The sequence below is a fragment of the Xenopus tropicalis genome, chromosome 4, assembly GCF_000004195.4.
Source record: "Xenopus tropicalis strain Nigerian chromosome 4, UCB_Xtro_10.0, whole genome shotgun sequence".
Classification (NCBI taxonomy): domain Eukaryota; kingdom Metazoa; phylum Chordata; class Amphibia; order Anura; family Pipidae; genus Xenopus; species Xenopus tropicalis.
Window position 1 is genome coordinate 100,460,692 of NC_030680.2, and position 25,172 is coordinate 100,485,863.

Below are 25,172 nucleotides of genomic sequence, written 5' to 3' on the forward strand. Positions count from 1 at the left end.
TTCCTTTTTTTATGTAGAAATAAAACAGAACCTTGTAATTTATCCCAACTAAGATATAAATAATCCTTATTGGATGCAAAACAATCCTATTGGGTTTAATTAATGTTTTATTAATTTTTTAGTAGACTTAAGGTATGGAGATCCAAATTATGGAAAGACCCCTTATCCGGAATACCCTTGGTCCCGAGCATTCTGGATAATGGGTCCTATACCTGTATAACATTTTTGCACACAGGTCCCCTTTTAAAATATCATAAAATACTTTAAACATCTGTAGGCTTCCATTGTTATGATTCATCTATGCAATTGCCTCATTCTCATTTCTCACCAAGGAGCCCTTAATTTTTAGGGTCCAGAGTTATAATTCTAGAATGACAGTAAAGACTCCTGTATGGATGTAATTACATCTGTACAGAAAAGGTAAATCATTTTAAAAAAACGAGAATTATTTGCTTAAAATGGATTCTCTAGGAGATGGCCTTCCTGTAATTTGGAGCTTTAGGGAGAATATGGGATCATGTTGCTCTTAAGCTCCCAGTGTGTCACTGACAGCACATGAGCATGTCAAAATAAGAATATTTACTCAAATGATAAAGCTTACTTTTTTTTTTTTTTTTTACAAAAAACATATATGTATAGAGCACACAGACTTCCATATAAATATACACAAAACTAAATCTGAGCTATTAAATAATTTATTTTGCTCATGTTACAGCCAAAAGAAAAAAATGTTAGATGTCAAAAGTGTCAGTAATTAACTGTGTATGCACAGTAGAGGATCTTACACACCAACCTAAGTATACTGGGTTAAAGAAATTTAGCTTGTTACACATTTAAAGTGCCATTCAATTACAATGTATCTCTGCACTGGCAACTGACCTCCATGCTGTTTATGTGCTAGAAGTATAGTGACTTACTTATAATGTACAGACTTCTAGCTGAATGTGTATTAGCCACAAGTAGGCTCAAGTTCAATTTCTGAACATCGTTTCACTTGATGAACAACAATTTGTGCTGAATTATCAGCTTGGGACTAATGTGGAAACAACTGATGGAACTGGAAACGAGTTTAGACGCTAGATTAGAAAAGCATGAACTGTCAAGGGACGGTTCATATATAAGGCAGAGGCTTTCACTGATGTCATCTCTGTATGATTCCTTATGGCCCTCTGTGGAATATCAGGCATAGTACAACTCTGGTTAAAATACTGTACACACACACACGGAAGAGAGAGAAAGAGATAGATATCAAGAGATAGATAGATAGATTCTCTGCATTTTTTTTTTTTTTTAAATATCTTTGATTCATTCCTGAATGCTAAGCTGCAGTTGGTAAATGTGCATGTGCATAACACCTTCTGTCACCATATGTGGCAATGTGAATTTAGTTTATTTACTTAGCAAACTGTTCAAGTGCGATTACTAGCTTTTTTGCAATGGTTTTCATTTGATACATTTTACTTGACTAAAACAAACAAAAACAAGTTTATTATACACTTTGAAGGTTGACTGGAGGGCTATGGGTGGAGTAAATAAAAACAGCAAGCATTAGTTAAATAGATTCTAGAAAAAGCACTGCAAGATTATTATATATCCTCATATCCTAAGTTATATACATCCTCCATATCCTAGTTCCACACAGAGTCTACTTGTGTTAAACAGTGTCTACTGATAATTTGTATATGTTCTAAACTGTGGTTTATGTATCAACAAAATGCCCTTATGTATGAAGAGATCAAAAGAGAAGATGGGCATCCGTGTACCATAAACACGGTAAAACTGGCAAGTGGCTGCTACAAGTGCATTTTGTCTGAAGTTAACCTAAAGGAAAGAATATAACAATCAAGTATTATTTTTATTTACTCCCTGGTATTTATATAGTGCTGACACATTTCCGCAGTACTGTACTGAGATTAAATATCCTTCACATGTGTCCCTGCCCCAGTAGAGCTTACAGTCTAAGAACCCTTCACATTCACTCACACACTATGAAGAATTTTATTATCATCCAATAAACCTGCTTGTATGTTTTTGGAGTGTGGGAGGCAGCTGGAATACCTAGAGGAAACCCAAGTGTCTTATAAAACTGCCTTTTTTATAGCTGCTAATCATAGCTGCCAATCAAATTTACAGTGTGCCATGTATTTTGGGTTTGCTCAACCTGAGCAGGGCTGCTATCAGTGCTGTGTTTGGAATCAGAATGGCTGCATTAAAAAAGACATTTCTATCAGGAACCCCTAGAGCAGGGCCAACTGCCTCTCCCTCCTTATAATGGTCCTGAACCTAAGGGTGCTCACATGCTGCAGAACTAGAGCTAGCAATTATAGTCCTAAACTGATGCAAGGTCTGATATTGTGTCAGGGTTCATCATCAGCATTATCATTTATTTATTTATTTATATAGCACCACCAAGATACACAGGACTTTTTGCATTAATTTATTATGAATAGGAGATCTTACAATCATTTAACAAACAAGGGTTACAGAGTAAATGAAGGATCAGAGGGTGCTTCTCACTAGTAATATCTTTGTATCTCTGTAAATAACATCTATATCAACCTCTGCTAATTTTTATCTTAATTTCATAGATTTCCAGTTTTTACTTTTATCCATTTAAAATGGATAATTTTAGCAGAGATCCTCTGAGTTAGAACAATCATTCTGGAACACTTTACTGCAGACTGCTTGATAATTATCCGCATATGAGTCAAGAGCTATCCTTATGTACTGCAGCACTGTGTTCCTCTATTTTGTTATCTGTGACATGCTGTTCTGCTGCCTGTACATTTCTGGAATACAGTCAGATTCTATCAGACTCCATGATTTATTTCAATGTTTTTTAGTTTTAACTAACTCATTTTAACTCATTTATTCTAATGTATTTTGGGACTCATTATTTATAGAGGAAGACAGTTTCCAAACCAACTGTATTTTAGCATTTCTTTGTAAAACTATCTATAAATGCATGCCAAGAAAGTTTACTTAACTATGACAGCACCAGGATATAATGTAAACAGTGAACTAGTCTACAGCTGAACACTACCCTCCCATCATCAGCTCCTACATCCCTTATGCAGGAGTAATAACTAAATTATGTGCTTATAAGGTTAGATGCCTCCCAAAAACCTGGAATGGAGGATATATAAACATTTTCTAGGATTTAGCAGGTATTAGGTATTAGCAGTTTTAGGCTTTTTTTTTGACTGATAAAGCAGGTTAAAATACTGTTATAACTACAGGAATCGGATCTCTTATCTGGAAACCTATTGGCCAGAAAGCTCTACATTACGGGAAGGTCGTCTGCCAAACAGTCTGTTTTAAAGAAATCATTAAAAATGTTTTAAATTACTCTATCCCAACTAAGCTGCATGAATCCATATAGGTGGTAAAACAATTCTATTGGGCTTATAAAACATTTGTTTTTACTAGATTTATTTGGTGATCCAAATTACAGTAAGACCCCTTACCAGAAACTAATCCATTTAAAATTGAAAGGTTTGTAAGTAGCACGGCTGAAAATGTCAAAAGTACATTAAGCTTATATCTTGTCATAATTCAATAGCAGTAAACAGAGATGAAATCAATAGATAATGAGTAGACCTTATAGCCATGAATATATTCAGTATATGTTGGTTGTATAGATGAGTGTGCCACAGGCTGTGGGAAGGAACTTTCTCAGTTTCTCTATCATTACGTCATCCCCACCTACAGTTACTTGCTCCCTTATGTTTTGTTTAATTTTGTTGTTTTGTTTTATTTTCTTTGATGTTTCCCCCTTTTCCCCTCAAGGAACCAAAAAGCATAAAGGAACAGTAACTTTAAATAATGAAAGTGCAGTAAAATAATTAAAATATAATTTAGTGTTGCCATGCACGGGTAAATATTGTGTGTTTACTTCAAAAACCCTACTATAGTTTATATAAATAAGCTGCTGTGTAGCCATGGGGGCAGCCATTCAAGTGTAATAGCACTGGTTAAATAGCAGAAAACAGAAAAGCTATGTAGAATGAAATGAGTTTAGTTTTACACTGGACTCTAAACCCATTGTATTTTACAGAGCTTATCTGCTATGTAACATGAGGAACAGACCGAATGTCTGCCCCTATGGCTATACAGCAGCTTATATATATAAACCATAGTTGTCTTTCTGTAGCATACATGCAGGGCAACAGTATATTATACCGTAATTACCTTAAATTACATGTTACATTTTTAAATTGGGTTGAAAAAGGAGCAAAGTCCATTCCTGTGAAAATTTACTGAAAGGAAACATTTTAAGGCTGTTGCCAGCGGCAAAACCTCTGCTACCACGAGCGACTAATCTCCCCGCATTGCCTTTCCATCAGAGATCCCAATGTGGCTGGTCTTAGCCAAAAGAATGGCTATTGGTTAGAGTTAGACCCATAAGTGGTTCAAGGCACAGTTTTGTTTTCTTTCTAACAAATATATGGTACAGCAGAATAGAAGGGTAGCAGAGTGCAGGGCCAGAACTAAGGGTAAGCACCTGCCTAGGACGCAACAAAGTAGGGGCCCTAGGCACATACCACCTCAGCTCTCTGCCTACCCCTAGCTCTGGCCAGCAATGTGATGCTCTCCCCAATTGTAACAACTGCACATCGCATCACCCCCGCCACTCGCCAGCCCCCCTTTTTTCCTCTCCTCAACTCACTGCGGGTGGGGCGAACCAGGGCCTAGGGCCTTGTGCCTCGGGCACGCATAGCGTTTGGCCCAGCCCTGGCAGAGTGAAGGGGGCATGGCTATTTTTGCAGCCATTTAAGTAAAACAGGAGACAGTACATACACACTATGCACAGACTAGTGGTGCTAACTAAACATTAGAATATTCTTGTTTTTTGTGTCCTTAATTAACAATGGTATTTATACCTTGTGCTGTGACATTTAAGCACATTTTAGAGGTGAAAGGATCTTTCCGTGCTAAATATGAAATGTTAAAGATGACGAAAGAGAGGTATAAAATGAGATATAAAAAGATATGATCTAGTCACCTCATGAGGGTTTTTGTAACTCTTTATAGTCCTGACAGACTTGTGGCTTATGTATATATAAATAATCAGTAAATATTGCAATTTTACATCTTTTTACCTTGAGCCATCACATGACCAGAAATAATGCAGCTCTAACTGTAACAGGAAGAAGTGTGGGAGTAAAAAACAGAACTCTGTCCATTCATTTGCTGATGTAACCTAGCATGTCTGTGCACCCTTACTTTGTGTGTGAACACAGCAAATACAGGCATAGGACCCATTATCCAGAATGCTCGGGACCAAGGGTATTCCGGATAAGGGGTCTTTCCGTAATTTGGATCTCACCATATGTCTACTAAAAAATCATTAAAACATTAATTAGACCCAATAGCATTGTTTTGCATCCAATAAGGATTATTTATATCTTAGTTTGGATCAATTACAAGTTACTGTTTTATTATTACAGAGAAAAAGGAAATCAGTGGCACATGCTGTTGGAAGAGTTTGTTTTTATGAAAATGGTATATTAAAAAGAAGCAGGGATTTACATATGATAAATATGTAAATAGATTTTTATAGCAACCTGCAATGTTCAGGGGTATAGTTTCTCTTTAAGTCTGATAACTGTAAAGTAAAGTTTCTTTAGCAGTACAAGGTATTTTTAGACACTTTTGGGCAGCTTTATCAAGATACATAAAAACTCACGTTCTATTCATTCCTATGGGTTTTTTAGAAGTGTATTTATCAAAAAGTGAGTTCTAACTTTCACCCATTGATACTCTTCTTAAAATCCCATAGGAATGAACAGAACGTGGGGGAGTTTTTATGTTTTAAGCTCTGAACTCACATCTTGATAAATCTGCCCCTTTGTCACCCATGGGAGGCAAACAGCTATAGCTGCCATTGCCCAAAATGTTTTGCACAAGTGTTATGTAGTCAGAGAGTACTGACCTATATGATATTCTACTACAGTCTGTAAGCAAAGCAGACACACACACACACAATTCAATTGTAATTTATACTTGGGTTTCCAAAGATACCTATATTTTTATATTATATAAATATAAAATTTCACATTATCTCTACATGCACAGAAGATCTTACTCCTATCTGCAAAAATTATACTGGTAATGAAAAAGGACAGATTTGTGAATGATGTACCCATTTCACCAGTACAGGAGGGCCAGAGCACAAATCCTGCATAAAGAGATTAGCCAATACAAATAATTACATGGCCTTTGTTGCTAGCACTTGTAAATCAGATTTATTGATAAAAGGGAGCCAGTTGTGGTAAACATTATTTACATATTGTAATGACATGTTTTAATTTAAGGAACTGCCCTTGTTTTCCAGCAACTGCTCTGAGTAAACCCCATTTTAATGAAGTACAAATTGTAGCTACTGTCAGTTCCTGGGAATATGATAAAACAAGCACATCAGGAGATGTTTCTCCTTGTGCTTGTCAGACGGCTCGATTTTATCCAGCTAACAGCTTTCATGGACAATTGAATTCTTGGCGCCTGGCCTACAAATTAGGACAGTACAGAAGGAAAAGGAGCACAGTAGTATTTGAGCAATAACCTAGTGTAGAGCCAAGAATGACAGAAAATGTCCTGCTGTGCACTGGCATTCCAATAGGTTAAGGCAAACATTTCTTGCCAGAATTACATGATTTAACAAGATGTAATATGTTTAAACTAAAATGCCATGCAGGCCTGACTTCTTTTCCTGTTCAAAGATAACAGAGGTCACTGCAGAAAATGTGACCCCCCCCAAACAAACTTTGCTTGCCTTTGCATAGCACCTCCAAATCCTCCAACCCCATTCTGCCCCTTTTGTGACGTCCGGCTGTAATTAACTACCCAAATCCTATTGTGTTTATTCTTAATACAGTGGTGTGAAAAACTATTTGCCCCCTTCCTGATTTCTTATTCTTTTGCATGTTTGTCACACAAAATGTTTCTGATCATCAAAAACCGTTAACTATTAGTCAAAGATAACATAATTGAACACAAAATGCAGTTTTTAAATGAAGGTTTACGTTATTAAGGGAGAAAAAAAACTCCAAATCTACATGGCCCTGTGTGAAAAAGTGATTGCCCCCCTTGTTAAAAAATAACAACTGTGGTTTATCAATTTCAATTTTCAATTTCAATATCAATTTGTGTTGTCACCCCCAGGCCTGATTACTGCCACACCTGTTTCAATCAAGAAATCACTTAAATAGGAGCTACCTGACACAGAGAAGTAGCCCAAAAGCACCTCAAAAGCTAGACATCATGCCAAGATCCAAAGAAATTCAGGAACAAATGAGAACAAAAGTAATTGAGATCTATCAGTCTGGTAAAGGTTATAAAGCCATTTCTAAAGCTTTGGGACTCCAGCGAACCACAGTGAGAGCCATTATCCACAAATGGCAAAAACATGGAACAGTGGTGAACCTTCCCAGGAGTGGCCGGCTGAAAAAAATTACTCCAAGAGCGCAGAGACAACTCATCCGAGAGGCCACAAAAGACCCCAGGACAACATCTAAAGAACTGCAGGCCTCACTTGCCTCAATTAAGGTCAGTGTTCCCGACTCCACCATAAGAAAGAGACTGGGCAAAAACGGCCTGCATGGCAGATTTCCAAGGCGCAAACCACTTTTAAGCAAAAAGAACATTAAGGCTTGTCTCAATTTTGCTAAAAAACATCTCAATGATTGCCAAGACTTTTGGGAAAATACCTTGTGGACCGACGAGACAAAAGTTGCACTTTTTGGAAGGTGCGTGTCCCGTTACATCTGGCGTAAAAGTAACACAGCATTTCAGAAAAAGAACATCATACCAACAGTAAAATATGGTGGTGGTAGTGTGATGGTCTGGGGTTGTTTTGCTGCTTCAGGACCTGGAAGGCTTGCTGTGATAGATGGAACCATGAATTCTACTGTCTACCAAAAAATCCTGAAGGAGAATGTCCGGCCATCTGTTCGTCAACTCAAGCTGAAGCGATCTTGGGTGCTGCAGCAGGACAATGACCCAAAACACACCAGCAAATCCACCTCTGAATGGCTGAAGAAAAACAAAATGAAGACTTTGGAGTGGCCTAGTCAAAGTCCTGACCTGAATCCTATTGAGATGTTGTGGCATGACCTTAAAAAGGCGGTTCATGCTAGAAAACCCTCAAATAAAGCTGAATTACAACAATTCTGCAAAGATGAGTGGGCCAAAATTCCTCCAGAGCGCTGTAAAAGACTCGTTGCAAGTTATCGCAAACGCTTGATTGCAGTTATTGCTGCTAAGGGTGGCCCAACCAGTTATTAGGTTCAGGGGGCAATTACTTTTTCACACAGGGCCATGTAGGTTTGGATTTTTTTTCTCCCTAAATAATAAAAACCCTCATTTAAAAACTGCATTTTGTGTTTACTTGTGTTATCTTTGACTAATAGTTAAATGTGTTTGATGATCAGAAACATTTTGTGTGACAAACATGCAAAAGAATAAGAAATCAGGAAGGGGGCAAATAGTTTTTCACACCACTGTATATATTCTATAGAGGATCTACACTATATGCATTAGGGAAATCTAGCACAATAATTTGGCAGAACTCACAATTGGTTCTTTTCATTAACATTTGCCCTGACAGATAAAACCCTACAAAAATGTGATTGGTGTTGCTGAAACTTGGTTGAATGAGTCTCATGACTGGGCTGTTAATATTGGGGGGTATACATTGTTTCGGAGGGACAGGGGCAATAGGAAAGGAGGAGGAGTGTGTCTGTTCATTAAGCACGACTTAAAAGCAAATATTAAGGAGGAAGTGATGGGGGTAACAGAGGGAGCTGAATCCTTATGGGTTGAGCTTCTCACAGATAGTAAAGAATCTACCAAGCTAATTGTAGGGGTATGCTATAGACCCCCTAATGTAAGCGAAGAGGAGGAGGCCCAGCTCCTGTTGCAAATAGAAAAGGCAGCTAGTTTGGGGCAAGTGATAATAATGGGGGATTTTAATTACCCTGATATTGACTGGGGCAATAGTACTGCCAGGACAGTAAATGGGAACAAGTTTATAAACTTGCTGCACGACAACTTTATGTCACAGGTTGTTGAGGAGCCAACCAGGAACAATGCTATACTAGATCTAGTGATCTCTAATGACCCAGAACGTATAGCAAATGTGCAAGTGGTTGAACCCCTGGGTAATAGTGACCATAATGTTATTTCATTTGATGTTTGGTGCAGGAAACAAATTTACACGGGGGCAACAAAGACACTGAATTTTAGGAAGGCAAATTTTAGCTCCTTAAGGGCAGCGCTTCAGGGCATAGATTGGGGCATTATGTTTTCTGATAAAAATACAGAGCAGAAATGGTTGTCATTTAAAATGATATTAAATCATTACTGTTCTCAATTCATTCCATTAATAAGAAAAAGTAGAAGTGTTAAGAATCACCCCATGTGGCTTAACTCTGAGGTAAAGAAGTTAATAGGGAAAAAAAGGAAAGCTTTTAAGAAATATAAGTCAGAGGGGACAGTAGCTGCGTTTAATGAATATAAACACTATAACAAGTGTTGTAAAACAGCAATCCGGAAGGCAAAGATAGAAAATGAGGAGCGCATCGCGGCCGAGGCCAAGACTAACCCCAAAAAGTTTTTTAAGTATATTAATAGTAAAAAGATGCAGGTTGAGGGTGTGGCCCCATTGAGTTATAATAACAATATGGTTACAGCGGATACAGAAAAGGCAGATGTGCTTAACCAGTTCTTTTCTTCTGTGTATACAGTAGAGGAGCCAGTGGGCCAAGTCTCACCCAATAGCTTCACTGTTGCCTCAGCTCCAACTACACAGTGGTTGGCACAGGATATGGTGCTTAAAGGGTTACACACGATAAATGTAAACAAGGCACCTGGGCCAGATGGAATACACCCTCGGGTACTGAGAGAGCTAGGGGCAGAATTGCAGTGGCCCTTGTTTCTGATATTCTCAGACTCTCTTTCATCAGGTATGGTACCTAGTGATTGGAAGAAGGCGAATGTCACTCCCATATTTAAAAAGGGAATAAGATCTCAGCCTGGCAATTATAGGCCTGTAAGTTTGACATCCGTGGTGGGCAAGTTATTTGAAGGCTTGTTAAGGGATCACATTCAAAATTATGTAGTGGAGAATGGCATTATGAGCAGTAATCAGCATGGCTTTATGAAGGACAGGTCATGTCAGACCAATTTAATTGCTTTTTATGATGAGGTAAGTAAGAAGCTGGACAGTGGGGATGCAGTAGATATAATCTATTTGGATTTTGCCAAAGCATTTGATACCGTTCCCCACAAACGACTGCTTTCTAAGCTAAGGTCTATTGGTCTTAGTGAAGTCGTTTGCACATGGATAGAAAACTGGCTACAGGATCGGGTACAGAGGGTGGTTGTTAATGGCACATTCTCTACTTGGAGTAAGGTTCTCAGTGGGGTCCCTCAGGGTTCTGTACTGGGTCCACTTTTGTTTAATTTGTTCATAAATGACTTAGGGGAGGGTATTATGAGTAATGTATCAGTGTTTGCAGATGACACAAAACTCTGCAGACCAGTCAATTCTATCCAGGATGTGACATCCCTGCAGCAGGATCTTGACCAACTGGCAATCTGGGCAGCTAAGTGGCAGATGAGATTTAATGTGGATAAATGTAAGGTCATGCACCTGGGATGTAAAAATATGCAAGCCCCGTATAACCTTAATGGGACTGCACTAGGCAAATCCATAATGGAGAAGGATCTTGGAGTCCTTGTAGATAATAAACTTGGCTGTAGCAAGCAATGCCAGGCAGCAGCTGCAAGGGCAAACAAGGTTCTGAGCTGTATTAAAAGGGGTATAGATTCACGGGAGGAGGGGGTTATTCTTCCCCTTTACAGAGCACTGGTAAGGCCCCATCTAGAATATGCTGTTCAGTTTTGGTCTCCAGTGCTCAAACGGGACATTATTGAGCTAGAGAGGGTCCAGAGAAGGGCAACTAAGCTGGTAAAGGGTATGGAAAGTCTCGGTTATGAAGAAAGACTGGCCAAGTTGGGTCTGTTTACACTGGAGAAGAGGCGCTTAAGAGGTGACATGATAACTATGTATAAATATATAAGGGGATCATATAATAACCTCTCTAATGTTTTATTTACCAGTAGGTCCTTCCAACGGACACGAGGGCACCCACTCCGTTTAGAAGAAGGGAGGTTCCATTTAAATATTCGGAAAGGATTTTTTACAGTGAGAGCTGTGAAGTTCTGGAATTCCCTCCCCGAATCAGTCGTACTGGCTGATACATTATATAGCTTTAAGAAGGGGCTGGATGGATTCTTAGCAAGTGAGGGAATACACGGTTATGGGAGATAGCTCTTAGTACAAGTTGATACAGGGACTGGTCCGATTGCCATCTTGGAGTCAGGAAGGAATTTTTTCCCCTCTGAGGCAAATTAGAGAGGCTTCAGACGGGGTTTTTTGCCTTCCTCTGGATCAACTTGTAGTTAGGCAGGTTAGGTATAGGCATTATGGTTGAACTTGATGGACGTATGTCTTTTTTCAACCCAACTTACTATGTTACTATGTTACTATGTAAAAACCACACATATATTGTTGACTCATGCAAGAATCAGCCAGTTAAAACATGGGAAATCTGTCAATGGCTTACAGGACAACTGTATTTAATGAGGCCTAAAAAAAAGTTAGGTTGAGGATTTTGCAAACAGATTGTTAAATATATAAATTACTGTAAGATATAATAAAGAGTGTTTGTTAAACTGATCCATTAAATATTCACTACTGTTTATATAAACAGTGTATAGAATTGTATAATTGTGGCAGTTTCTGTTCAACCTTCCTGCATTATTTGGAATGCGGGAGGAGACCAGAGTATCTGGGGGAAACCCACACAAGCATTAGAAGTCTGTACCTAGAAGTCTGTATCTGCATTAGAAGTATGTACTAACCAGTGCACCACTCTACTTACATTTTAAACAGCTTATAGACTCAATTTAGGTACTGGGGAATAAAGTACTTCTAACCTTAGACACTGATTTCCCATTAGACGTCTGCTTAGAAAGAAAGTCTGTTAGGGAAAGTTGCAACACCTGCTCAGATATTAACAACAGAGATATCAGCTGTGAGAGAGCTGAGCGGCTAAATGGTGTGAAACATGGTTAAAAGCTTTGATGAAACCTCTGACTCTACATGCAAAGCTTGCTGTCACTGCTTTATACAAGGGAAAGAACCAAATGGATCATATTTATCTTGCTGAGATTAGGCTAACAGTTTCATGCCAGAATATGCATGTTTTACTGTAGCTGATTCTGTGCAACTGGGTCACAAACCTCCCTTCATTAACGCTGTGAGACAAATGCAAGCTGCTGCATGATTGTTGTATATCAAAGTCAACTGTTAAATATCAACTTTTTTTATTTCTAACAAATAGGAAAGGTGAGAGAGAACTGCCTTAGACAGCAATTACCAACTTTAAGTAGGGTTGCCACCATGCCAGTATTTCACAGACCTAGCTAGATATTCACCAGCAAGGGTAGTTGCTTTTAAATTTGTTAATACCAGTCCTTTCCTCCCTTGCCTGAATTCCTCTTTTACCAAACCTGGTCTTTTAAGCCCTCTACCCCCATTAGCACCACATACTTCTCCCAGATCCTACCCTTTCCAATCTGATATCCCTTACCACATGGCCAGAAAATAGGAACAGGAACATTGTTATTTTTTAATCCAAATTCATGTCAATTAGTGAAGAGATGTTAGTTGCCCTTTAAGATACCTACTTGTACTTTGTATTTGTACTACTTGTACTTTGTATTTGTACTACATTTGTTGTTTACTATTGCTTCAAACCAAAGTTACATAAGCAATTTTTATCCGCACCACATACTAATGTCCTTTAATGCCTATGTGTATCTTCCTCCATTCCTCACATTTTTCTGTCTGTCTTTTTTTAGATGAATGTCCTCAGTCCCGGATTTGTGGCAAGGCCATAAAGGCCCGGGCCTAGGGCGGCACAAGCACAGGGGTGGCATGCCGCCCCACCACAGGCAATGGGGACATCTCCCCACTGCTCCGTATGGGAGTTTTAAGTTTGGCACTTGCCAATGCGCGGGGGGGGGGGGGGGTGCTTGTACACGTGGCGGGGGGGGGGCGGCTTTGGGAGAAATCCGGCACGGAATGTCCTGTTCCAGCTATGCACCATCCCATCTTAGCAGCTCAAACATATTTTCCTAGGCTGCGGCTATAAACTACCAATTGCTCTGCCTTATTTAACTCTCTCGGTGCTACCATGTCTCATCATTTTTCATTGAAAATAGTGTATACTGCAGATTATCTCTGTCCCCATTCCCAAACTCAGCCTCAGCTTCCACCACTTTTTCAGACTCCTGCTCCACATAGGCTGATAAAGCTAGCATGAAAGATGAAAAATACTAAGGAAAAGTAGTCACAAGTGATCTCTTTTCTTGCTGCCCCTCACAACTGCCTCTTGACAGTGGCAAGTATTACTGCTATTTTTCTGCATTTCAACTTCTCTTTTAAGGGTAAGTTATGTTTTCTAATGAGAAATTATATTATTCTTAAATTAATAACAGACGGTGCTTAAGGCTTTAGGAAGTCCATTGGTACTAGGCAAAACAACCATTACAAACCAAGTCATTATTCATCATCGACTTCATTTGGGAAAATAGATGGTTTGTTACTTTCACAAGTCAATATAACCTCCATAAAGCCTTTATTTGTCCAAAGCGATGACTAATTAGATTCTTCACTAATTAAATCCCACTGGAAAACCAAAGTGATAGTTTGATCCTAATTGTGCAGATAAAGAATATTGTGGCAAAACAATTGAGAAAAGCCACAAGTTACAGTTACATAGTCAATTTGGGGTAAAAAAAACCCACAAAATTCCATAAAGATAAACCCCTCCAAATGCCCCCAGTGCATATACACACATACAGAAACTCACATATATAAAAGTATACATACACATACTTATGCTAAACTAAATGAAGATCTTAACATCACAACTGCCTTGAATATTATGCTTGTCCAAGAAATCATGCAAGCCCCTCTTAAAGGACATGTAAAGCCTACATTTGCCTACAGTGTATATCAGTTGGGCACGTCTCCCCCACCCAAATGGCATTATTTGTACTGCATATATCCCCTCCGCTTGCCAGCACCATCACCTTTTCCTAAAGCAAATAGCAGCTTTCACCTGGTGGCCATTTTTCCTCTGATACATAATCAGATACATTTAAATCTGCAAACAGCATACACACACAGACCCTTATTCAGCATACATTTTATCAGGAATACAGGCTCACACAGGCACAACTGTCTCTGATAAAAGTTCTGCTTTGTTTGAGCTGAGCTAAGGAGAGGAGGTTAGGAGAAAAAATGGTTCTATGGGAACCAGCAATGCCATCTCTTCACTGGCTGCTAGACTGAAGTGCGTGTATAGTAATCTGAGCTGAGAACAACTGAGCATGCCCACAAGCCAGAAATCAAAGCAAATTCCTGAGGGAGGGGGCCGAGTGGGTTACAGGAGGAGAAGGAAATCTAAGTTATTAAGGGGATGCAAAGGGGACGCTGCAGCCTTACTATTAACCTCTGGACAACCAGTGTGGCAGGTATTGAAATATTTCAAAGAGGCTGTTCACTGATTACATTTTTGTGTGTGGGGTTGACATGTCATTTAAAGGCATTAATAGAATCTGCCAACATCCACCAGTAGAGTATAACCTCACTGCCCTCACCATGAAGAATCATTTTCGATGCTTCAAATGAAAATTCTAAAGGGGTAGCCTCTATTTTTTTTTTTCATCTCTATGTGTAAAAAAAAGATGTCCCATAGCACAGAGAGTGCTATTGAGCTTTCTGCACAATAAGAGCTAAATTTCCATTTTAAAAAACTCTAAGTTACTAGAGGTGGCTTTTTGCCGCCCCTGGTAACTGTCCACTCACTGCCTCCTAAGGCAAGGTTCTCACCTTGCCTCATAGCAGAAGTGGCCCTGTTGCTATCTATCTATAATGTGCTCTCATGTACTTATAAAAAGTAATTATATCCCCTTACAAGCACCTTTTCTCATTATTTAATTTTTCGATTCCTTTTACGAGTTAAGGTGGCCATACACGAGCAGATCCACTCGCTTGGCGATGTCGCCAAGCGAGCGGATCTTCCCCCGATATCCCCACCTACGGGTGGGCGATATCGGGGACCATTTAGGTAAAAAAAATAATAATCCGATCGTTTGGCCCTGGGGCCAGACGATCGGATTATGTGGGCAGCAATGGGGCAGTCGGATCGGGGACCGCATCAACGAGCCGATGCGGTCCCCGATCCGACCAGATTTTCTAACCTGGCCGATCGAGATCTGCCCAATTTCAGGCCAGATATCGGTCGGCCAGGCCGATCTGCTCTCCCCATACAGGGGCCGATTAGCTGCCGAATCGGTCCAAGGGACCGATATCGGCAGCTATAGTCGGCCCGTGTATGGCCACCTTTAGGCTGCACACCTCTGAACTCTTTTTTCTTGTCATTAAAGGGCACCTATCACCCTCAAATTGTTTCCTTAACCAGATTTGCGGTCTAATAGAGCCTGCCCTCCAGTTGGGGGAAACAATTGCTTTTTTTTTTAAAAAAAAAGCCCATGCAGGCAGCCATGTTGTGACACTTGCATGTGCATATTGTGCAAGTATCACAACTCACTTATTATGGGAATGCGTGTGATGTAGCAGGGTGAATTGCATCCATCGCTACTACATCAAGTTTTTCAGTAGCTGCTATTAAATATAACAATAGAATTGTTAGATGGGAGGTAGCTAATTAAAAAGTTATAAGACATAAAGAAAATCATAAGATATAAAGAAAACCCATACATAGAATCCTCCTTGAAATACAAAAATAATACAAAAATAATACCGCCTTTATGCATCAATAACATACGTATATTAAATAGCTTTTCTTACCAGTGGGAACATAATGGGTTTACCTCTTGTGTTCAGTACTTCTGTTAACAATTGATTACCTATAGAAATATTAATTTTGACATTTTCCCATCTTCTACCACTGTCTGCCTTCTCTGTTATTAAAATGAGCACTTATGTTTGTTATTGTATGGAATATTTGAAAATTACATGAATTGCATGACATTTACAAATGTACCTAATGCAGAAATTATAACTGAAAAAAACAATAATGTTTTTTCTTTCATAGAGTAAGTTTGTCAAAACAAAACTGATTGTGGGTTTGGGTGTTTCTCTATCGGCCTAAATATGTGTACCGAAAACCCTTTTGTGTAATTATTCTAACAAATGCTTATCATGCTTATTATTTCTGTATGTGTCTTTATGCACTCAAGGAGCCATATATACAAACCAACACCTACCCACAACCTTATTAAAGTGTAGCTGTGTGAGGCACTCACCCACTGAGCACTACTATAAAGTCCATGACATTCCAGCCATTCCGAAGATAAGAACCTTTGTGAAAAACCAGTCCCAGAGCGACAATTTTAATTCCAGCTTCAAAGCAAAATATCCCAATGAAATAGGGCTCAGTCTTTTCCTGCAAACAAAAGAAGGCAGCATGAAAACATAGGCAAACAAATTAATAGTCAGGGAACAGACAGTGTTTCAAATAGACTCTGGACTGGAATATGAAGATTCCCCACTTGGACTGACCTTTCATGAAGTTATCAGTGGATAAATATCATCACAAAGATAAAATAAGTCCATTAATAACGTTTATTTTTAATATTGCACTCTGTGCTCCCTATAGGTTAAGACTGAATATTGAAAACTGTTTCTGAAAATAAAGAAAAAATGTCTAAGCTAAGATTAAAAGCTTTATGACTGCCAGCCTTAAGTGTATATCCCCAAGTGGCATCAGCTGTGTGAAGTACAAGGTGGCTGTGATGGTCTTGTCATGGAGGGCTGAATATAGTTCTGTGCTACACAATGCATAGAATAAAAGTAGGTTGCTCATTAAGGATAGCATTCCCATGTAATGATTTTCCCAGTGCACATGATCTCTTTTAGCAACTTACAATTGAAATTTGTATTTTTAAACTCTTTAGCATGTAGCAGTGCTCACTAAGCACTTATGGCAACACAGACCAGTCCTAATGCACAACCATAGTTGCAGGCTTGTATTTTGAGAAGTAGCAAACAGTCAGCCAGATCAGCAGGAGAACAGGGGGACAGGTGTAGGTATCTGGTCTAATGTATATTTTTAATTGGCATCCCTGCCTTCCAGCAATGCAAATGTGTACCACCATGAGGCAACTGAGTTGAAAATAATTTAATATTACAGTTTATATGGGACTGAAATTTTGTGGCATATATTAGTGTGTGCTATTAGTGTGCAAACAGTACCTCGCCTGCTCCCCCTCCTTGGTGCAGATCGGCCCCACAGCCAGATCTCCAATGACTTCAGTAGGCAGCACTTGCATTTCTGGATATTTCCAGACAGCACCTTTCTAAAAACCTGCGTGCATTTACACCTCAAATGGGTCAACAGGATCTCAAAGGAGGGCTGCCCCTTGACATCCGCCTTGTCACAAACATAACTTTATCAAGAGGTGGGGAAGAGCCTTCTTCTTGAGTAAGTCATGTTTGTGACGAGGGGGATGTTGAGTGGTTTCGCAGCGTTTGTGAGTGGAGGGCCCTCCGCTGAGATCCTGTCCCCTCACAAGTGCCTTTTCTCCAGAGAAAACACAGCCAACATTGACAGTCTACTCTCCTAGTTTCATTCTACCATTCATTTAACCAGTCTAACTGTCCCAGTTCTTACTGGAATTTTGATTGCTCTTCTGACTAATGTCCTCCTTCCCCAGTTTCGGTGGATGGGCTTTTAATACTTGATTATTTCAAAGTTTAGGATACCTTTTCATAACCTAGTTCTGATTGGTGCTTCTCCAAAACATTATTGCAGACTTATTTTAATAGCTTGTTTGTCTTCAAGATGCTGTTTGTTTCCCTATATTCGCTAACAAACTGTGGGGCCTACCAGGAGTAGGTCAAAGAGATCACGTGACACTTTAATTGACACAGGTGCACAGTTTGTAATACATTTTCTTCCACATTATGGACTATTAATTGTAGATCGTTGACATAAAATCTCAAATAAATCCATTTTCAAGGTTTAACACAACAACCTATGGAAACCCCAAGGAGGTGAGGTAAATCTTTATACTAGACAGTGTACATATAATAAATAATATAATAAATGATTTAAATAAGTTATGACAATGCCTACAAAGACTAAAAACTAAAAGTGATGTGACAAACATTACCTGATGTCAGACCAGGATTAATGATTTGTATTTTCATTACCATGTATGCATATTAGCCTAAAACTCTCAGCATTGCTGTTTCCCTCTTAGGAGCAGACAAACTATTCTTCACATTGATCTCTCTGCAAAGGCCTTCAATGCTGCCCTTTGGAATAGCTGTCAATTTTTTGCTTAGTTTAGGCCAAACATTTGCAAAATGCCAAAACACATCAGATTACTCTATCTGGACTAGTCAACAGGTACAGACAATTGTTGAACTTTATTGAGAGAGCAGCAACTTTATCTAGGGTGCAAATGCTGAAAGCAAAGCAGAGGAATGATAAAGTAAGCACATGAGGGGAAGGAGAAGTATTTTTGGCCAGTGGCACATAGAAAGGGTGATTGCATTTTATTTTGGAGAGCTGCTAAAAACATAAGGAAATGTTTATGAGAACAAACAACAATTAGGTCCCCATATGTATTTGTATGAAACAACTCACAGGCTAAAGTTCACTCACTTGGTTTCAAAGCACAGTAAGGGTAGTTGCTGATCAGATTCCAAATTAACACTTAGCCTCCTTGAGCCTCATCAGAGTAGACAGGACCAGGCAAGTGATTGCACGTACAATTTTCCAACCCAACCCAAAGGTGGAGTTTAAAGGAGAACTAAAGCTTAACTAAAGAATTATGCTAGAAATATTGTAAACTATGTTTTGGGCTCCTGTACCAGCCCAAGGCAACCACAGCCTTTTAGCAGGGAAGATCTCTGTCCTCAGAGATGCCCCCAGTTGCTCTCCATCTTCTTTTCTGCTGATTCGCTGCCCATGCTCTGTGCTGCTGTCACTTACTGAGCTTAGGGACTGACTCACAATTTACTGTATATATAGAATAAAAAATGTACAATATGAGGCTGAAGTAAATAACAAAGATTATAACTGCATGACTGCTCTGAAACCAATGCAATTGGCATCAGAAATCAATAATCAGCCCTGCAGAATCACCCTCTATGACAGGCCAACATTATTTTCTGCTTGATAGTTCAGTAAATAAAATATGGCATTTCTAGTCATATTCATTTTAGGGTTTAGTTCTCCTTTAAGCCTACAAGGTATTCAATAAAATCATTAACAGTTTGCTTTCAAGGATTCCTACTGTTTTGAATACAGTTGAAGATATGGTCTCCTTACTCCAAATGTGCTCTTCATGAAACAAGTCTATGGGTATCAGCTTATTTGTGGGACATGAGGTATTACACCTTCTCCTATGTGTCTTATTTTTTAATAAAAAATGTTTTGGTAAAGAGTGGAAAAGATGACGTGCTTTATCTATGCAATATATATATCAGTACACAAGCTACTATTTTTTCTTAATGACAAAGAACAGTGCGGTAGAAATAGTAACTTACCAATCTGCGAGACATTGGAGTCTTGTCATCGCCTGGAAGATGCTGCTCCAAAGCCAGGACAATGCAGTTTGCAATAATTGTGGCAAGGATCATGTATTCAAAAGGAGTAAGCAGGGAATTAAGGAAAACAGACCCAAATGGATATAAGAAAAACATCACTGAATTCACATTCAAGTATAAATCATTATTACTATGTGATATGATTATTTATGACCTATGTTATTCTTGTTTATATATTAATGACAACAAATCTTACTGGTTGTTGAGCAACAGTTCCACTGGTGGGAACTGTAACTGCACAATAGACAAACACACAAATATCCATACACACGTCTGACAAATAATAAATAAAAGATCCCATAAAAGCACAATTGTCAACCAGAGGAACACATTTTGCCTTTCTTAGAAGCATAAAAAAGGACAGCATCTCTAAATGAAATCGGAATCAATGAGATATAAAGCTGCACATAAAGTGCCTACTCATACCCCAGACCATCAGCAAGGGCTGATAATCAAAGACAAGGGTGACTGAGAAGTGTAAACCCATGTACAAAGATGTAGTAAAATTAAGTTTATTCACAGATTAAGAGGGTACCACCATCTTATGCTTTTGATTATGCTTTTGTCTTCTGTTTTTATTGCACTTAATTGTACAGCCTGTATGTACCCTACTGAGTTGTGAATAAACTTACTTTGCTTTTACTACATTTGTCTACATGGGATTTCATGAGTGCCCGCTCAACTATCCTTGTCTTTAATTATCACAGTAAACGAAAGTAAAAGAGAAGTAATTACCCAATATGGAGCTACACCAAGGCCAAGGACAATTGTATAAAAAATATCCATTATTGATACCATATCCAAAAATGAATATATTTAAAAACATGTACACACAACAAGTACAAATCCGGCCAGTGTCTTGGGCTCACATTGGGCTCTTTTTGTGGGATTATAATGACAGTTTGTTGAGATTCCTTGGGGTCCACTATTCCATCTGATATGACTGCAAATATTATCTACAATCTTATTTCATTTCACTTGCACTTATATATACACTTGTTGCTGGTTTATTTAAAATGCAGTAACCACACTGGCATGGTTACATAAACACACTTGCCAGCATTATACTTGTTTCCACACCAGTGTTATTATTGCTGTTGTAATTGGACATTTTTTATTGATCATACATAAAAGTAAAAAGTAAAAAATCTTTTATTATAATATAATTAAAATATATACAAACCCCACACACAGTGGCCTTATGTGATTAAAAATAGGCAATTTGGCAACAAAACGCGTAAGGCTGCTGTTACATAGTTATATAGTTACATAGGGTTGAAAAAAGACCATTGTCCATCAAGTTCAACCCATCCGAGTAAACCCAGCACACAACCTATACTAACCAATCTATACACTCACATACATAAACTATATATATACAACCAGTAATACTAACTGTAGATATTAGTATCACAATAGCCTTGGATATTCTGCTTGTTCAAAAACTCATCCAGGCCCCTCTTAAAGGCATTAACAGAATCTGCTATTACAGCATCACTAGGAAGGGCATTCCATAACCTCACTGTCCTCACCGTGAAAAACCACCTACGCTGCTTCAAATGGAAGCTCCGTTCCTCTAATCTATAGGGGTGACCTCTGGTGCGCTGATTGTTTTTATGGGAAAAAAGAACATCCCCCAACTGCCTATAATCCCCTCTAATGTACTTGTACAGAGTAATCATGTCCCCTCGCAAGCGCCTCTTTTCCAGAGAAAACAACCCCAACCTCGACAGTCTAACCTCATAGCTTAAAACTTCCATCCCCTTTACCAGTTTAGTTGCACGTCTCTGCACTTTCTCCAGCTCATTAATATCCTTCTTAAGGACTGGAGCCCAAAACTGCACGGCATACTCAAGGTGAGGCCTTACCAGGGACCTATAAAGCGGCAAAATTATGTTCTCATCCCTTGAGTCAATGCCCTTTTTTATACAAGACAGCACTTTATTTGCTTTAGTAGCCACAGAATGACACTGCCTGGAATTGGACAACTTGTGATCTACAAAAACCCCTAGATCCTTCTCCATTAAGGATGCCCCCAACACACTACCATTCAGTAGATAGTTCGCGTTTATATTATTCCTACCAAAGTGCATAACTTTGCACTTGTCAACATTGAACCTCATTTTCCAGTTCCAGTTTTCCAATTTTGTCAAATCGCTCTGCAAAGCGGCAGCATCCTGCATGGAACTTATAGTTTTGCACAATTTAGTGTCATCAGCAAAAATAGAAACAGTACTCTCTATGCCCACCTCCAGGTCATTAATAAACAAGTTAAAAAGCAAAGGACCAAGGACTGACCCCTGCGGTACTCCACTAACCACACTGGCCCAATTAGAAAATGTTCCATTTACCACCACTCTTTGTACTCTATCCTTCAGCCAGTTTTCTATCCAATTACAAATATTATGTTCTAGGCCAATATTCCTCAATTTGATCATTAACCTTCTGTGAGGTACTGTATCAAACGCTTTAGCAAAATCTAAGTAGATGACATCAACTGCCATTCCAGCATCAAGGTTCCTGCTCACCTCCTCATAAAAGGCAACTAAATTAGTCTGGCAAGATCTGTTACGCATAAAACCATGCTGGCACAAACTAATAGTATTGTGAACTGCAATGTATTCAACTATCCTATCCCTTATTACCCCTTCCAGAAGCTTTCCTACTACTGATGTCAGACTAACAGGCCTATAGTTTTCAGGCTGAGAACAAGATCCCTTTTTAAATAATGGCACCACATTAGCAATCCGCCAGTCTCTCGGCACCATGCCAAACCTCAACGAATCCTGAAAAATTATGTGAAGAGGCTTGGCAATCACAGCGCTCAGCTCATTTAATACCCTGGGATGAATCCCATCCGGCCCTGGACCTTTGTTTACCTTTACATGTTCAAGTCTCTTTTGAATTTCCTCCTGAGTGACCCACGCGTCAGTAGCTAAATTACTAGCACTGAGTATATTAAAAGGGAAGCCTTCATTATCTGGCTCCTCAGATGTATAGACAGATGAAAAATAAGAGTTCAAAATTTCTGCTTTTTCCCCGTTCTCATCAACCAACGTACCCCCCCGTGATAATAAAGTTCCCACCCCTTCTTGCTTCATTTTTTTACTATTCACATAATTAAAAAATTATTTTGGATTCTTTTTACTCCTAGCTGCAATATCCCTTTCCATCTCTATTTTAGCTTGCCTGATAGCTTTTTTGCATGCTTTATTTGCTTCCTTGTACCTGATGAAAGTTTCCACTGTCCCAGCTAACTTGAATGCTTTAAAAGCACGTTTTTTATTACCAACCTCGACCTTAACTCTTTTATTCAGCCATAAAGGTTTTGCTTTGCGATGCCTCTCCTTGCTTACAAGGGGAATATACTGTTGTGTATACTTGCAAAGCAATGTTTTAAAGATGTTCCATTTTCCTTCTGTGTCTAACCCCATGAAAAGCCTTTCCCAGTTGACACATTGCAGAGATGCCCTTAAACTGGCAAAGTCTGCACGTCTAAAATTGAGCGTTTTAGTTACTCCCTTATAGAGCTGTCTCTGCAGCATTATCTCAAAGGAGACCATGTTGTGATCACTGTTCCCCAAATGCTCACCCACACAAATGTTAGAGATAAGTTCAGTATTATTAGATATTACCAGGTCCAAAATAGACTCATTCCGAGTAGGTTCTTGAACCACCTGAAATAAAAAGTTGTCATTTAGCATATTTACAAACCTACTAGCTTTTTCTGACTTAGCCACCCCATTACTCCAGTCAATGTCCGGATAATTAAAGTCCCCCATAATAACAACTTGACCCAATTTTGAAGCCTCCTCCATTTGCAAAAGTAGCTGGGACTCATCCCCCTCATCTATACGGGGTGGTTTATAGCATACACCAATGATCATTTTCTTTGTGACCTTCAGCCCTACTGAAATTTCTACCCAAAGAGATTCAACGTTTTCATTGGTAATGTCTTTATTACATGGCTTTAAATCTGACTTTACATAAAGACAAACCCCTCCACCCTTTTTAATCCCTCTGTCCCTCCTAAAAAGCGTATACCCATCCAAATTCACAGCCCAGTCGCATCCCCCATCCCACCAGGTCTCAGTGATACCAATTAAGTCAGGTGAGGTTAGTATATATTTAAATTATATTATGCTTCTGGAATCTGTATCATTCTAATATGGTACCTAATTGATACTGGGGCTCATTCTGTGCTTTGGTGCATGTTGATTAGACTCCCTGTTACCCCTCAGCTTCTCTAAAAAACTTAAAGAGATACTGACACCAGAATATATCGATATATCTATCATAACATTGTCTTTTCATGCTATTTATCATTTTGCCTGATGCTTTTACATTACCTATCTAATCCCCCATGTTCCTCTATGAGGGGGCTGCCATATTTGTGCAGCAGTAGGCTGTTATCATCAGAAGCTTTAACTGTCAGGTTTAGGAACTTCAAGCAACAATTACTTACAAATGTAGGCTTATCAGCAAAAAATAAACATGACCTATAGGTAATTTTTAATGTACATTAATATTTTGAAGAGTGTTTTTTTAGTGTCAGTATCACTTTAATTCCTGTAATTACTGTAAAGCTCAGTGAAATCTGATGGTGCTTTTTTTAAAAAAAGAAAACACAAACACATACCTTCTTACTAAGCCCGACTAATGCCCTCTATTATCACATCCTCCTGATCTATGTTTAGAACCCTGTTAGCTTTAGTTGAACAGACCCAAATGACTGGAATGAACAAAGCATTACACAATAAATTTCCACTTCTTTGCATCTCTGAACCTGAAAGTTTCACAGATTTTGTGTTTACAAAATAATACACCTCTGTCTTGTTTGATGAATTTCACTACCCCTTTCCCTAACCAATCATTTGTTTTCTCTAAGGATGTATAGTAAATGATAGGTTATTACACCTTCCTATGGTTTTATTTTAGCTAAACAGTACTAAACACTGCAGTGGGATAAAGAGAATCCCTGATGTGTCCCGGCAGGCAGCTTTTTTCTTGTGTGATTGAAACTGACAAATTGTCACCAACAGCCAAACACAAATTTAACATAAGTCGGGCAGTTGCATATCAATAAAGAAAAACACGATTTAGTGATTGGAGAAGAACAGAAACAGCATCCTCAGTACATTTCTAATGCCAGAGAGAAAAAAAGCACCATATTTGCTATTGATTCAAAGCCACATAACTCTGAAATTAAAAAGAAAACACATTAAAGTATCAAGTTGTTTAAAGCTGATACCCACTCCAATATTCTGAACACTGTCCAGTTAGTGATTAATGATGACTGCTAGGAATACAAGAAAGTACAGTATTATATTTACTGTACATAATAATGAGCCACTATTTCCTCTGTGTTGTGGGTTAACTGTATGTAAACCAGATATATTACAGGTACAGGATTCATTATCCGGAAACCCACAGAAAGCTCAAAATTATGGAA

General features: G+C 38.8%; 1 protein-coding gene across 6 annotated transcripts in view; it reads right to left on the reverse strand.

Annotated features, from left to right (window-relative positions):
- cacna1e (calcium channel, voltage-dependent, R type, alpha 1E subunit) overlaps positions 1-25,172 on the reverse strand; it is a 362,844-nt gene that overhangs the window by 92,213 nt on the left and 245,459 nt on the right. For all 6 annotated transcript variants that reach the window (XM_031900980.1, XM_031900983.1, XM_018093597.2 and 3 more), the window contains 2 exons: positions 19,661-19,766; positions 16,408-16,547 (listed from right to left, as the gene is read on the reverse strand). In XM_031900980.1, coding sequence (XP_031756840.1) covers positions 16,408-16,547; positions 19,661-19,766 — 246 coding nt within the window. The remainder of the gene's footprint in view (positions 1-16,407; positions 16,548-19,660; positions 19,767-25,172) is intronic.